The following is a 16,853-nucleotide window of genomic DNA, read 5'->3' on the forward strand; positions in this document are numbered from 1 at the left end:
GCGCGGAAGAAAAGCAGAGAGGAAGCGCGCCTTCTTTCTTTGCGCTCGAGGCACCGGCGAGGGAGCGAGGGGGGAGGGATAGCGGGGCGGTGTTGTACTGTACTCTGGCATCAACTGCGTACTGCGCGGCGGCACGCGGTCGCGCGGGCCTTATCTTGAAAGCGATCTGCGTTGGGGCAGAGTCTAGGGCTGGTATTTTGTAGCGATGCCTTTAAAGTAATAATGCCTTTTCGCGCTTATCGCACTTTGTCAGTGGTCAGAGCAACCGCTCGCGTTATCAATTATCAATGTTGATATCGTGAGCGGACCGTCGCTCTGACCACTGACAAAGCGCGATAAGCGCGAAAAGGCATTATTACTTTAAAGGCATCGCTACAAAATACCGGCCTAGCAGTGTAGATGTGTCGGCGGCTCGTAGCTTTGTGCGGGCCGTGTGTTCTCGGCGCTCAGTTTGCGTTGAAGCAATAGACAACAGCACGAAGGTCACTTCGCTCGCTTCTCCAACGGCGCTTCCACACGCCGCCAGCGCTTGAGAGCGCGTGTCCGCGCTCATCTAGTGTGATGTGTCACAGCGTGTACCAGCGCGTCGGCAACATCAACTGGAAAAGGAGAGAGTACCGGCTTGGCGGGCTAGACCAGCTGCAGCAAGCGGCAGGATCAGGTTTGAATGAAGGGAGGGGGAAAGGTCAAGCCAGCGGTGGCAAGATCGCCGGGTCGAGGGATGCAGGCCCGCTTCACACACCCACGCACGCACACGCACACTCGCTTCGCATTCCGTCGCGGCGGAGAAGGTGCTTCCGGTTGCTGCTCGCGCAAAAATGACAAAATTTGGGGCGAAATCTCTAGGTTGTTGGAGGGGGAAATTCGTTATATCGAGGGGGTCTCCCGCTGCCACTTCGTTATGTAGAGGTCTCAAATACATGTGCTTCTATAGAGTAACGGCGGGGAAATGAAAACTTCGTTATATCCAGGAATTCGTTATATGGAGGTTCGTTATAAGCAGGTTTCACTGTATAATCGGTTACGTTATAAGTGGTCTAAACTGTAAATGAATTTTTTTTGCTCTTGGGCTGTAAAAAAGTGTTAAATTCGCATTTTGCGAATTTGTGTATGTCTGAATAACAGTACTCAGTAACTACACTGATTTTAGGGACGAAACTGTTTCATTTTTTGCAAGTACGCAACCATATTTCTTTATAGATGTGTGGCATTTATGTCAAGGTTTTATGTAAATCCCGCAATCAAACTACAGTAAAATCTTGGTGAAACAAATTTCCTGGGGTCACGTGAAATATTCGTATCACCCAAATTTGTATCATGAATACATGCATAAGATCAAGAGAAAATTAATTTATTTTTAGCAGGAAAATTCCTAATAGTGGAACCCCGTTGATATGTTCCTCGCAGCTGCATTTTCCCGGCTGCTACATCGCGTTTTCGCGGTCCCGACCTAAATCCCATTGACTTCCATGTATTAAGTTCCCCTTGGTATGTCGCCAATGTGTAATGTTCCTGCATCTTACGCTGCGTATGAATGTGGCGGCCATGTAAATTTAGCGGTACAGCCAGCTTGTACATTGCAACATGCGACCAGCACGTTGTGGGCCTCATCTTCAAAACGACTAGCAATGTTGGCAAAGTGTGCCTAGTGCCAGATAGTATGCGCTCTGCTTTTGACATTTATTTCGCGTTGAAGGGAGAGGTAGCACGAAGGTCAATTTGCTCACTGACTGCTGCGCCGCCTCACACCAGCGTTTTGACAGCGAGTTTCCGCGGTCATCAAGCGAGATGTGTTCACGTTTACCTGTGCACACGTGACACTGTGCTCGTTAATTTAGTTAGTAAGCGAATGTTTGCAAGTTTGTACGGCCGACAAAACTACTATCCTTACTTCGTAGAGCTGTCTACTAATTTGCTATTGCAATCGTTGCTTTGCCTTTCCGGCAAAACAACGACTTAACAAATATTTTTGCGCGCCACTGAGCACCTCAAGTGCAGGGAGCGTTTTGGCCGTCGTGGCTGCTGCCGCGGTCGTCGCTGCTGCAGTGATCCTCATCTTCCTCGCTGGTCAAAGCATGAAGCTGTGATGTGGTCCGGTCTGCTTGATGGAGGGACCAACGAGATATTATGCAGCTGCCTAACGTAGCCAGTTGCTTGGCGACTACGGATCCCGCCCAGATCACGGAATGCCAGCTTGTCTGTGCCGGTAGCTCCGCTGGCTCGGCCGCCGCCGCTGTTGCTCACGCGTTCGCGTGATCCACAGCAGCGTGGCAACACGTTCGGAACAGCCAATGTTTTGCGTATTGTGAGCAATGTATTTCGGCCGGGGAATGTTGTGAATTTGTATCACACCGAAATTCGTACCAGCCGTGATTGTATCACCACGGTTTTACTGTATTCGCTTTGAAGTTTATTTGACGCTTATGACTATTTGCTTTGACTTCGCTTCGAGCCACAAAATTTATATTCATACAGTATAGACCACTTATAACGTAACCACGCTTATAGTGCAGGAGCGGATATAGTGCGGTCTTTTCAGACTCCCGTTAATTTTCCCATAGCACTCCATATATACACGTATCGCTTATAGTGCAGTTGCGGGAAATGAAATACCAGTTACAGTGCGGCTGCCTGGGAGTACGGAAGTCAGCGGAGACGGCGAACGCTCCCCTCAAACGGGCGCCCCAAGGAGTGCTTCGAGGAAGAAAGCGAGACGAAGTGGAGAAGAAGGGCACGTGGTGCGAATGAACAACCAGTGAGGCTGAAACCAGAATCTTGAGTGCGAGTCGTGAAATATCACGGCGCGCATAGCGAGCGAGGGCCACGAAACTGCCAACGCCGGCACAGCACAGCGAAGGGTGCACGCAGAGACTGTGGAATGTGAGTGAGGGAGGAGGGCGGCGGGGAAGCGGATTTCGCCTCGGCAACTCCGCCGCTTCGGTGGCTCCCCTCGCCCTCCCTCGTAACTCCCTCACTTTCGACTGTCACAGTGCGCGCCCGCCGCCGTGCAGGCGCCGCCGCTCCAGCCGGCCCGGCGCCAGCTCCCCCAAGTTTCGTTTTCTACCGCTATTGGGAAGCGGGCATTTGCCGGCGTGGGCAGTTTCATTGGCCGGCCTGGGACAGCGCTGCTGCTTCCCTCTGCGCCGTAGCCGCAGCGTGCAAGGTCAACACGTGACTAGAAAGTAGAGGAAGCATAAAGGAGAAAGAAGGGTTCACTGCCATTTTGTACGCGTGGCTACCGTAGCGTGGCTGAGACGTCGGCACGTACACGCATGTTCCGGCGCAACGCAGAATTGGCGACCTTGCCATTTGAGAGAGGGTGAAATTTCCGCCGCATTTTTTCTTTCTTTTTTTTTCTGTTTTGTTCTGTGCGCGCGTGACATTGAGGGGTCTCTCCTAAGCTTTTACTCTATGGCGGTGCCGGAGCAATGCCGGTCGGAGGCGCCGCCGCGTGATTTGGTTCGAATTAACGAGATTCGACTGTAAATTGAATGCAAACGTTCTAGCCGCATTCCTCGACTGTCGCATACGCGTGGCGGCTCGGTGCACATGTTTTGCATATGTGTGGGCCTTGAAAACTGTTGCTTTAGTTATAGTGCGGTACCGCTTATAGTGCGGATATTCGCGACTCCGGCAACTTATGTTATAAGCGGTCTACACTGTACAAGCCTACTAAAACAAAATTACTCAAGACCATTTTTCCCTATGTTACAAAGCCAGAGAACCTCTCTTCTGGGAGGCTGCGTGCATGCTGGCTGCAATCAAGCTCGAACCTGTGGCAGAACTTTGTGTACCACACATGAGTAGTAATATTTCCAGTGTTGTAATTGCCACTGAAGCTGGCTTCACATACATGTGTTCATTGAGTTCAAGTGCAATAACAGCAAAACCTCGTTATGTTCAGGGAAGAGCCAAACTTACTTTGCTATATCGATTACTTTGTTATAACGGGCTAACACTGCCCGCTGTATAAGATAACCACTGTGCAAGCTGAAGCAGATGCAAAATTTTGTTCTCTTCTACCTCTTTGCCAAAAAGATGACTTCTTTCTCTAATGCAGCTTTACTGTCTCGTGTGTGCAGATATAGAGGCATTACAGGTCCTGTCAGTGTTTCAGGAGTGTGCTGGTGGGAGCGCACAAGCCTCTAATTTCACACAATGCCCATGACTAAGCAAGCAAATGCTTCTAAAAAAAGAATATTTTTATTCAGGCATTCAGTGACAAATGTTGTATGAAATCGGAGGCTTGCAGCACTACACAGGCACAATCATGAAACACAGATAAGCCGAGCGACTGCCATGAATCCTGAGTGGCAAATAACCGCAATGATGGTGTCGCAGCATCACCTGAACCAATGACGAAAGGCAACACAAATAGTAAAGGATCATTATAAAGCATCCTCTTGACTGTGCTAGAAGGGGTTTCAGGTGCAAGCTAAGACACTCACTAAAAATAGACAAAAACAAGCACACACACACACACCTGATTTGATTCTCTGATGCTTCACTACATATAAGTAGGGTTGTTCGTTTTCGGGTAAAAACCGATTTTACCCAATTTTTACACCCCGAACATATTGCAGGAGAATCAAGTTACACCCGATTTCTCCCCGAATTCCAAGGCCACATACCAACCTACTTTTTTTTGCACGCATGGAGTTTGCGGCGGACACGCGCTAGCTACACTGCTGTCTTGGGACAACGAAGTTAGATCCTGTTGGTTTAAGTGAACTCCAGTGACCTGTAGACTTCACAATCTGCGTGCAGCACTGTGGACGCTACATGGCCCTCAACTAACGGCCCTCAACGAGCGTGCCTAGCTCTGAGTTAGTAACTCACCATGACATGCTGTTACCAATGCTCTTTTTTGTCATTATTACCTAATAATTTCCAAAGAAACGCCGACCTTTAGAGTATTTGCAAGAGAACACTGATGTTCCCCCGATTGCCAGCTTGAAACAGATCTGTAGTTTTAACGCGTTAGCGTTAAGGAACTCGTGATACTCTCCAAGAAAAAAAAAAAATGTAATATATTGCCATATTTTCCAGTGTATGAGGCGCGTTTTCTTCCTGAATTCTTCGCTGGTACGTCTCATAGAACGGTGCAACTTATGTACATCTTTTTTTTCCCCCCGGGAAAAACTGTTGTCAAAATCTAATTCAATGGTATGGACACGCGAAGCGTGCCGGTTGACCTAACTGCTACGAGTTCTGTGCGCGCCATCACGGTAACGGGTTTTTCTCTTGATCGAGTTTCCGAGCGCTAAGCGGCGGCAGGCCGACCGCGAGTGGACCGACCCAGAAGTCGTCGCATCTGCAGATCGCTGTCAAGATACGGCGCGCGCCGCTGTGCAAACTACGCAGTTGCTACCAGAGTAGAAGCCGCGCTGCCTTCCCGTTTTCCTGGCTTCTTCGATTCGGCTCACGGTCGCATGCTTTCATTCGCACATACAGCATACGGCGCACAGGGACGATGTTATCGCCCTTGGACTTTATACGGAACATAGCGGCAAACACGACAGCAGAAATGCGCCTGGAGTGTCCGTATCATTGCTATCGCAATTATATAGGAATAGCACCCATACGCTTGCTCGTAACCTGCGTTCACGGAGTGAAACATCATTGTAATGTTTTTTAATCGCTTACCAAACGAACAGGTACGTCTTATACACCGGTGTGACTTACATACGTTTTTTTCCGGAAACACAGCTGTTTTGAGGGGGCAGTATCTTATACAAAGGTGCGACTTATAGAAAGGAAAACACGGTAGGTACTTGGTACATTTGCAAGTTTAGCTTGAAAAAAACCAAATTTTAGAAAAGCTCTACAAAAAACCCGATTCCTCCCTGATTATCAGCCTGAAAAATGGCACGTGATCTTTATCCCCCCCCCCCCCCCCCGCCGGGTAAAAAAAAATATAAAACCCGAAAATGAACAACCGCAAATATAAGCCCCAGACAGTTGCATAACCACACAATGAATGCCTGTTTAACAGCAGGTTGATAACAAATTATCATATCCAATCACCAAGGAAATGATAGTGTAGACTGACAATGAAGGTGCACTGCCGCACCTGTTTCTGAGAATAACTTGTTGAAGCTAGCACACTGTGGTTTCTCCCTTTTGTCCTTGTCTGCTGAAACTAAAGTGGTCTCCAAGCAGTGCCCAATATTTTCACCCCTCTCTCTATAATGTTTTTGAGAAAGCGCACGATGAGAAAAGTGATGAGCACTATACACAGCACAGAAAAGGAAAGCACATTAAAATGCATTAGACAAATGGAACAGTGAACGTGAGAGAGAGGCACTTACGTAGAGGAGATGTAGACTTCATGATGAGGCACACCATGACGAGGCTGCAGAGCGAGAGAGAGCATCACTTGAGCGCACAAGCAAAGATGTCCGTATAAGCTAGACAGCAGTAGTGTATATTGAAAGGTGAAATGCAGACGGCCAGTGTCTGCACGTGCCATACACACTCCAGCATTGCATGGGTAGAGAGCACACATTGTTGAAAAACAAATGGTTGAGTTTCAGGTTTGTTCATGTCTGCAAATGGGACTGTGCCTGTGCAAGCTCGCACAAGGCACCCCAAGCTGCAAAGCATTTCCTGCCATCACTGTGGCCCATCATGAACACAAGCCAAAACCTTATCTGCCTTGCGGGTCACAACTTCACAGCCCTTCTTCTACTTGCTCTCAGTGCAACAACTTGGTGGCCTTTTCAGCTGGCACCCCGAGAGGGAGAATGAAAGACCTCCCAGGGCTTCTTAGAAGAAGGATTGTGGCAGACACTGCGAAGCTCAATTAAGACTGAAAATTGTACTGGATTCACGGCTACAGACAAGGGATGAAGAAAGAAGTGCACGACACTTGTCCTGTCCCTAGGCATAGCGCAAAGTTTTCTGAACTTGGAAGTTACCATGAACTGCCAATTATGGCTATCCAACCTTACCTTTGTTGCCCACTTTTACCATGGGCCTATGCAGAAGACCATGTTGGAAGCCGACATTAACAGCTGTCCATGCTTCAGGACCTGAACACTATAAGAGGCGAGTTGACTAGACCCAAGTTTACACTGCAGCAGAACTGACAGCTGGGCGAGTTGTTACGTATTCATGATGAAATTTGTAGTGTGCACCATAGACCAGGACACAATGAAAGTGGACACACGTGCACTTACTCACAACTGTTTATTTTTGGAAAGAGACAGAACCAAAATATTCACAGTGCATTAGAAAGTTCGGCAAACATTTTCCAATTTGTTGATTTTTTGGGTTTTCTTTAATGAGGCTGAACATGGCTGCAATCCGGTTACTGTATTAAAGTGTTTCGTGAAAGTGGCCTAGGCCTCAAGTTTACCCATGAGATTGCCAAAGAAAATGTACTACAGTTTCTACATTTGTCTTTGCGATTGCTACCCGACCACACAGTACTGGATGTACAGCCCTAGATCGAAAAAGCCCATATTACAGTACAAATCACGACATTCAAAGTTTGTAAAAAACGGAATTGCAGTGTCGTGCATTGGGGTACCTTTGGTTAAATCTTGTTGCCACCGAAAGAAAGAAAGCTCTGCCAAACAGGTAACAGGGCTATCTTCAGTGGGATTCCCAGAACACATTATTGGGAGAGCGGTAGAGAAAGTATTAAGATAGTAAAGGGTGTAGAACCAACTGATTTAAGGAACAGGCATAGCACGGAGAGCCTTGTGGTTGTGCCTTACATCCAATATTTTTGAAGTGGCGTTGAAGTGGTTTTCAGCGCTCCTAACAAGGTGCAAAAACTGTGCCAAGCTGTTTCAAAAACAATTGACAATAGGGAAAGAAAATGCAGCTGCGGTTTTAAAAAAGATCAAAAATTCACAAAATGCAGAATAGGTGCTGTGTACCAGCTTTCGTTAATCTGTGACAACATGGACATAGGACAAACCGGTCGGTGCATGAACACCCGTCTAAAAGAACATCAACAATCTCTCGGAAAAGAAAATTATTCACACTTGTCTAACCACTGCAAACTACGTCTTTGTGATCCGTTATTTTTTGACGCTGATATTTTGTTTTCTGATAAAAACAAACACGTGAAATAACAGAAGCGTTCCATATTTTATAAAAGATGTGCTGAAAAATACACAAGTCAACATCGGTTGCAATCATTGAAATAAAATGTGCATTTTTGAATACTGCTTGAAATTTTGTGAATCTGCTTATGTAAAAACTGATCACTCGTTTTGCACATGCTCAGTGCAGATAGCTAGTGCTTATATCTTCCGTCTCCCTTCAAAAATAAACAATAATCACTCGTGTGTCCACTTTCACTGTGTCCTTGTCTATTGTGCGTGCTAGAAATTTCACCATGAAAGGAAGTTTATGCTGTCAGTAAGTGCGAATGGCAGAGCGGTGACTTTCGAGGTCGATTGAAGCATGGCTTATAGCACGGTCAGCCATGACACATTTTGCGCTACCTGGCCCACGAACACGCCCCAGCTTGAAAGGGAGGACCTTCATCTTGGCACATGGTCAGGACAATCGCTCAGAGTACTCGGATCTACCACGGTGTGCCACAAGGACCAAGTCCAGCAAGTTGACATTGCTTGTAGCACAAGGACCTACTGGTTTGAAGTGCTGGGAAGTGCAATGACTGGCTTTTATCTGACAACCGTTAAGTGTCGACCTGACACAGATGCTTGGAAAATATCAGTCAAGGACGCACCTGGAGCTGACCGAAGAAGTGAAGCGCAAGCTCTGCACTGGAAGCCCAGAAGTCTGTAGAGCAAGGAATTGGGGACTACTCCGCTCGTAAGAGAGATATGGTGGCTACCGCAGCACAGTGAACGAGGGGACAAAAAAAAGAAAAAAAGAAGCTTCGTACCCCCTGCCCACAACTGAGGAGGTTGCACAAGCCAAGCGCTGCACAGAGCAGTTGGCGAAGCACCCAAACCAATGTGTGCATCAGTTAAAGCCTACCGGGAACCATGCACACTGGGCCAGATCCACCATTTATTTTGGAGCCGGCAAGGGTCCCTTATATGTGTAGCATAATCGCTGGTTCTTTCAAGTCAGCTTCGCCACAATGAAGCCATGTTATGCAACATATCAACGGGGTTCTGCTGTATAGAGGCCAGGGTGCTGTTCCCACTGTGCAGCAGCAGTAGTCTCGCATGAATGTCGCCTCCACGCATTGTTAGAACATCATGCGACAGCTAGAGTGCAATAGTGCTATCACTGCGCCAATGCTCTTGGCGAAACTGTCACATATTCTACAAGGGGTACCCACGGAAATTCTACAAGTGTGTGTAATTCTTCGGGTTTATGACACAGAGTGTACACAAGAGTTCCATATACTTGTGTACAATAAAAATGCCTTGCGAGAAATGTTTAACCAACATTTTGTTTCTGTCGGCCTTCTCAAGTGAGCTGAGCTGTACACATGCACGCTCTGTATAAAAATGTTGTTTGCAATGTTTTAGTGTCCCTGCATGCAGTTTTATTGTAATGTCTTAGAATGCACAACCAAGCAATGACAATATTAAGGCATGCATAGACTAAGTTCCTCTGGCAGGCCTGGGCCAGGTTTGTTCATATGAGCCTGGGCCAGGGCCAGGCCCAGGCTTGGAGCCCCGAGCTTTATACGGTGGGCCCATGCAGTGCTCTAACTTGTCAATTGTGCATCTGTAAATCAATCCAAGCTCTACAACCATGTAGCAGAGTAACTAGCTGGCCACATCTTTACAAAGTCAACAGCGCTAACGACAAGGGACAGTGGAAGTGGACAAGTAGACTCCTATAATTACGGATTGCTATAAATCGTGCAATTAAAACTCAGAAAAAAAAGCAAGATATGCCTTTGCTTGTTCTTTTCCTTTTTTATTTGTCTTATTTTGTGGAATGTATGCCCCCCCTCCCCGCCCCGGTCTATGCCAGATGTGGGCATCTATGGTTGCGTATGCATTCAATGCGAGGCAACCACGGAAATTATTCGCAAGCAGTGAAAATAGTTTTGATTTCTACTCGCATGCTAGCGTCACACTCGCTGACTTTATTACTGTTTTACTTAATTGTTTTGCTAGCCCACATTAATATATTCATGTTGTTGAACTTCGCTTATATGAATAGTAAACCCTCATTAACTCAAACTTGCATATCTCAAAACATCGAATAAGTCGAATTTTTATCCTAGCACGATATCAACTCCATGGGTCTTTCACCCTTTATCTCGAAACACCACTGCGGCGAACTCTGGATATCTCGAAAATTAGACTGTGAAAATGCTGTAAAAAAAAAGGGGGGGGGGGGGGGGAGATAGTACTGAAATGTGTTTTGTAATTTTTAGTGCAGCTGTGGTATCCCCAAAAAGTGAAACCAGGGCCGGTATTTTGTAGCGATGCCTTTTCCGATGCTAATGTCTTTTTGTGCGACAGTCCGCTCACGTTATCAACGGGATCAGCTGGCCATGAGCGGTGGAGCATAGAATAAAGTATAACGCGTCGTTACAAAATACCGGCCCAGACCTGCAATTTTGTCCCAATGCCTTTTGCTCGATTCAACTTCACCCTCATCTACAGTTCTCGGCTGCCTGATTCCCAATGATTACGCGGGTGGAGCGTGGCTACGACCGCTTACGCGCGCAAGGAGTGCGAGAAAAGTAGCGTCGGCCAGAGGCGAGCGCGCTGCCACTTGTAAAAATACCAGCCATGCATGGCAGTGCCTCGATGCCCGGTCGAGTGCAGTGGCGGTGACGAACCGATGAGGTGTATCGGCAGCTTGAGAACACTTTTCTCGCACCGAGTGCAGCCACCAAGCAGACCAGCATTACAAGTTTCTTTCGGCGACCTGAATTATTCGTTGCAACTGAGCCAAATATACCCACCCCCTTTATTTAAGGGCCGTGATTCTGTAGTGATGGCTTATCCGGTGCAGTTCCTTTTTGCGCTTTGTCAGTGGTCAGAACGATGCTCTGTGGAGGTTATCCTCGGTCAAAAACTCTGGGGAACCAAACGCGTTCGCAATATTTTTAGCATGACTCGGTTTTGAACAGGGTGTCAACATGCATCTGTGTTAGCGCTTATCTGTGCGAGGTTCGCCATTGCTTATACACGACCGACATGTCGGTTGCTAGGTTGCACATATTGACACGTATACATGTTTATCTTTCACCGGTGGCCGCTTTCCACTGGCTAACAAGTGTTAAACGTTATCGCTCGGCGCAGGACTCGCCTGCATCAGAAGCTTCTCGAACGTTATTGATGCTTCTATCCTTCGTCTGTGGTCAGCGACGCTCATGTAATCTGATTGTATGAGCAACGCGAATTGTCTAGAACTTTCTGGAAGACACGCGGTCATCAGGGATTAATCTGGAACCTTCTATGACTCAGGTATAAAAGCCGACGCGTTTCGCCGCTGATCAAATTTCGACGACCGCCGACTGTGTTCGCCGCTTTCGTTGTAATTCGAGTGTAGCTTGCTTTTGTGGGCACAGGTTCGCCGAATAAAGAATCAGTCTCGTCATACACAGTTTTACGACTGTTTACTTTAGCGCCACTAGTACGTGACAATATCACAAAAATGATCTACTAAAAGTACCGCTCCTGGTACATTGAGCTTTTGTGAGGAAGTCGGTGGCTACCGGCGCCATATTGGAAAGGTGTCATGTTGGCTTTATGCGGTGGTTATGCTTATATTTTCATCAATTCGGCTATCTGAAAACTCCGCTTATCTCGAAATTTTTTCCAGATTTTACTACTTTGAGTTAGCGGGGTATTACTATATTGTGAAAGAAGTTCTGCTGATATTATCATTGTTCGCAATATTTTAATTCCGAGACAATTGTAACCCCCCACTGTAATGACTTTTTGCCGTTGTAGGTAAAGCATAAATAAATAAATTGGCACAGCAATCACATCGCTGGGGTTTCGGAAAGCTCCCACTCACAATTTATTGATATATTTCAGAGTGGTATAGAATACAGTGGAATCTCCATGATATGATCACGGCTAATATGAATTTCCAGATGATACGAATTTTTCTGTGGTCCCGGCCGAGCCCCATTACTTTGCAACGTGCTAGAGAACAGTTGTTACGAATCGATTTTCGACCCGTTTTGGTTGATACGAATAAATGCTGCCCCACCGACGGCCACGAAAGAGAACAGCGCGCAGTCACGCGCTTTCTCCATTTCTCTTTTGGTGCGGAGGTGCGGACGCAGCGCCGGACAGCGCGGAGGCCGCGACTGGGCGCGAAGAGTTTGAAGCGGTGGCGCTTTTGTTGCTTTTGTGCTTTTCGTGGGAAAGTGTGGCCGCCGCAGCAAGCGGAGGTTCGTGCGGTCTTACGCTTCAACAGAAACTGAGTGGTGTAAGCACAATGCATACAAAGGTAAGAGCCGTGTGGAGATCGCTTTCAAGATACGGTGCGCGACAACACCGACAGCCGGCACAGGCGCAAAGTACGAGAATGCATTTGTTGGCAGAGTAGAAGCCGTCCCCCCCTTCCTCCCGCGCTTCCTTCCTGCTTTGCTCCTTTCGCGTGGGAGATTGCTTCGCCAGTTACCCTTGCGCCCAGTTGCAAGATACGCATTTGGTGCCGCAGCACAGTGTTGATCCCCCCCTCCCTCCCTCCCATACCCCCAAGGCGTTTCGCGTGATGGAAGTCGCGTTTGCTCTCCGCTGTGCGTTCGCTCTCCGTAAAGGCGCGACCCCACGCACCTTCACTCGCACATACGGTGCGCGGCAACAATTTTATCGCCCTTGGGTTCATGCTCCACGTCTCATGCTCCTCCTCCGCATCGCCCTCGTTGATCTCCTCTCCCATCGGTGGGTGCACCTTGTTGAGAACCGCCCTTGTCGGCGAGATTTTCCCGCGAAAGCCCCATTATAACCGGTATTTCGTCTCACGCGGCTACACTGTAAGCGGTATGCGTATACATGGAGTTCTTTGGGAGGGTAAACGGGAGTCGGAAAAGGCCGCGTTGTAGCCAGTTCTGCACTATAAACGGTTACGTTATAAGTGGTCTATACTATAAATTCTTTTCACGTGCATGTGCCTGAGTGAGTTCACCTCCGACTCTTTAATTTAGCTAGCTTTATTTGTGTTTCGATGACACGAATTTCGGCTAATAGGAATATTTTTCGTGACCCCATGAGATTCGTATCATCGAGATTCCACTGTACACCAATTTTGTCCACTTTGGATATCTTGAGTGCAGATGACAGAATTATGGTGTTTTATTATTGATTAATTACTTTTTTTATACCCGCCATGGTTGCTAAGTGACTTGGGTGTTGTGCTGGTAAGCACGAGGTCGTGGGATAAAATCCTAGCCGCGGTGGCTTCATTTCGATGGGGGCAAAATGTGAAAACGCCCATGTACGCACATGAAAGAACTCCAGGCGGTTGAAATTAATCCGGAGTCCCCCATTACGGCATGCCTCATAATCCGATTGTGGTTTTGGCACGTAAAACGCCAGTAATTAATTTATGTATTTTTTGGTTTGGCGACCTTTAACAATTTTCATGCAAAGATTGATGGCCTAAATAAAACATTTGCTTCCTAAAGATGGTACATTTTAAGTGTTATATCTCCTTCAATTTGCGTGGGGTGGATGCCAAGAAAAATTATTCTCATGTCCAGACATAAAGCTTCCTCTCATTTAATGCAATTTATAATTTTGTGTGGGCTCGCCTCACCGAAGCAGGTCTGTGCAGCCAGTACATTCCAGGCTGTCAGCACGGCTGAGCGCCGTACCTTGGAGGTAATCTGTGGCAGGTGCGAAGTCTGGGCAAGCCAGCATGTCTCCCCACGCGCCTAGTGCTGCAGGTCAAGCTTCGAAGACTCGTTGAAGCGAGAGGCTCCCCTCTGGCGGCACTTTTGGTCACGCCAGCATTGTGGCAGCGAGTGCTCACACTTATTGAGTGAGATCTGCTATGTTTGCCTGTGTGTGTGTCACACCATGCTTATTCAGTTGATTGGTAAGCGAACGTTTACTGCAATTTATGCAGCTGTTGAAACTACCAACTTCGTGTAGTTGTATAAACCCTTCTTGCAGAGCAGTTTCCTCTAGAGGAAACTGCTCCGCAAGACCATGGCGCTTTCGGCACCGCGCCACACATTGTCTCAGCGAAAGTGCACGAATATGAAACCACTGCCACTTCTGCCCTGCTAATGTGCGATCAGCTGCTGGAAATGCAATTGGGTATTCGCTGATGCACTGCGACAGGGTTCTTACAGGTCTAAGAGACAAAAATTAAAGGATATTCAAGGATTATCAGGCCCTGTCAAGTTTTTTTCAAGGGTGCAGACTGGCATCCCATGTACCAATATTTTTACTATCACAACATTTTCAAAGCACTACAGTTACACTAATATTAACAAAGTCAGTAAGGTCGACACCTTCTTTTATCAAAATTTCGTTATTTTCAAACAAACTTTTATGCAAGTAAGTGCAGTAGATAAAAACACGCAGAACTTTTAGAATTATCGCACAAGAGGGAAAACAAAAATTTCACTGAGGAAAAATGAATTTTGTTGCTACTCAAGATGCGGTTTCGATATCTTTACATAGGGGGTATTGAAGGAAGCCTGCGAAGTTTTTGCGTTCACTCCGGCAGTGGCCGATAGCTTCAACCGCAGTGGGATGGCGCTATCAGGCATCTTACTGAACCTTTGCACTCAATGCCGAGTGCCTTCAAAACAAAACACAGACTGCGTGAAAAAAAAAGCAAGACGCTGCACCAGTCTTTGTGCTGCACATTTGATGTCGCAGAATTTCGCCGCATCACCAGCCTCATGTCTTCTGTCTCCCTTCCCCTACTCCGAAACACGGGTCCGATAGCGCCAACGGGGGGTGGAACAGAGACAGGGGAGAGGTGCGAGAGGGTGCGACGAACGCAAAGGGGAGTGTGGCAAAGGTACGTGTGTAACACGCAGATGTCATGTATCACTTTTTTTTTTTTTTTTTACTCTACCATTGTTTATAAAACAACAGGTTTGCTGGGTCCATGCTGATCCGCCACAGATAGTGGATCACAAGATTGATTTTAGATTGTATTACTCAAGAAAATCAAGGTCATAATAAGACATGATTACTAGTGTAAAAAAACAAATGGCGCTGCCCGCGCCATTTGAGAAAGGCGCAATGGGCTCCGAAAGCGCATACATGTTTTAGAACTGAGGTTTGAACAGCGTGAATAAAACAAGGACACAAGGAAACAAATACCACAAACAAGCGCTGACTGCCAACTGGAAAATCATCAGCCATTTATACTTTTTCCAGCATAGGCATGCGTACACCAGTCACATAAACATCCGCAAAATGAGCAATATCATAATCTATCATGCAAAAAAGCTATTTCTTTCTCAGACATGGCGAGAGAGGGAAAACTTACACATCTGTCTCCTTCCTTTCGAATGTGATATGCCTGTATTATTTCTCTTTCTTGCTTACTTTTTCCTTTCTCTATGAATTTTGTCTTTTTCAAAATAGGAGTGCATGGACACTTTTTTTCAATGTACCGCTAAATGACTTCCATAGCCATTCTTCACATTATTGTTGAGCTGATGAGCTCTATCATTGAAACACTGTCCTGTTTGTCCTATTGAAAAAAGACAATTTTGAAAAAGACAAAATTCATAGGGAAAGGAAAAAGTAAGAAAGAAAGAGAAATAAAAGAGGCATATCACATTCGAAAAGAAGAAGACAAATGTGTAAGTTTTCCCTCTCTCGCCTTGTCTGAGAAAGAAATAGCTTTTTTGCTTGATAGATTATGATGTTGCTCATTTTGCAGATGTTTATGCGACTGGTGCACACATGCCTATGCTGGAAAAAGTATAAATGGCTGATGATTTTCAAATAAACTTCCAGTTGGCAGTCAGCGCTTGTTTGTGGTATTTGTTTCCTTGTGTCCTTGTTTTATTCGCGCTGTTCAAACCTCAGTTCTAAATCATGAACCAACTAGTCCTCATCAAGACCTTACCACTTACACGTCCTCTGAAGCTGTGGCCAAAGCTTTATTTTTTATTTTATAGTTACCTGCATCGCCCCGTAGGGAATTACGGCAGGGAGGTTACAAACTTAACTAAATACATGAAAAAATTATTTCAATGCATAGAAAAAAGCATCAATTTCTGTGATGTATACAATGCTCGATGGCAAACTGTTCCAATCTCGAACAGTTCTAACAAAAAAGGAATAACGGAAGACGTCACCCCTACAAGAAAATTCCCTGACCTTCAAACAGTGGTCCAGTCGCTTAGATATGTAGTGTGGTACCTGGATATATTGTTCGCGGTTTATACCTGTTTTAGAATAATAAATATAGTGAAAAAATTTTAATCTGATACGCCTTCTACGATCCTTCAGCTCTTGCCATTTAAGTTTGTTTGCTTTCTGTCATGCTAAGTTGTTGGCTATAGTTACCAAGAACAAATCTAACTGCCCTATTCTGGATTTTTTCTAATTTATTTATAAGCTCAGATGCGTGTGGGACCCAACAAACACATCCATATTCAAGTGTTGAACGTACATGACTGAAATACAGCTGCATTCTTGCGACTAAAATTGCGCTGAAAGAATCCCAATACTGATGCTGCCTTATTTCTAATATAGTTAACATGCTCGTTCCATCGTAAATCAGAAGTAAAAAAGACGCCTAGATATTTAAATTCCTTGCTTATGTTTAGAGTAAAATCATGAATTCTATACCTATATGAATGATTAGCTCGTTTTCTTGTGAAGGTGACGTGAACAGTCTTATTTATATTTAATGACATATCCCAACGCACACATCCAGTCTGCTATAGTATTTAAGTCAACTTGCAGGATTTGTGAATCGGAAATGGCATCTACGACTCTATAAACAAC

General features: G+C 46.0%; 1 protein-coding gene across 1 annotated transcript in view; it reads right to left on the reverse strand.

Annotated features, from left to right (window-relative positions):
- Positions 1–16,853, reverse strand: part of LOC119451034 (zinc transporter 1) — an 84,425-nt gene that overhangs the window by 34,224 nt on the left and 33,348 nt on the right. The window contains exon 3 of the mRNA XM_037714465.2: positions 6,312–6,355. Within this exon, the coding sequence (XP_037570393.2) occupies positions 6,312–6,355 (44 nt within the window). The remainder of the gene's footprint in view (positions 1–6,311; positions 6,356–16,853) is intronic.

The sequence above is a fragment of the Dermacentor silvarum genome, chromosome 4, assembly GCF_013339745.2.
Source record: "Dermacentor silvarum isolate Dsil-2018 chromosome 4, BIME_Dsil_1.4, whole genome shotgun sequence".
Lineage (NCBI taxonomy): Eukaryota > Metazoa > Arthropoda > Arachnida > Ixodida > Ixodidae > Dermacentor > Dermacentor silvarum.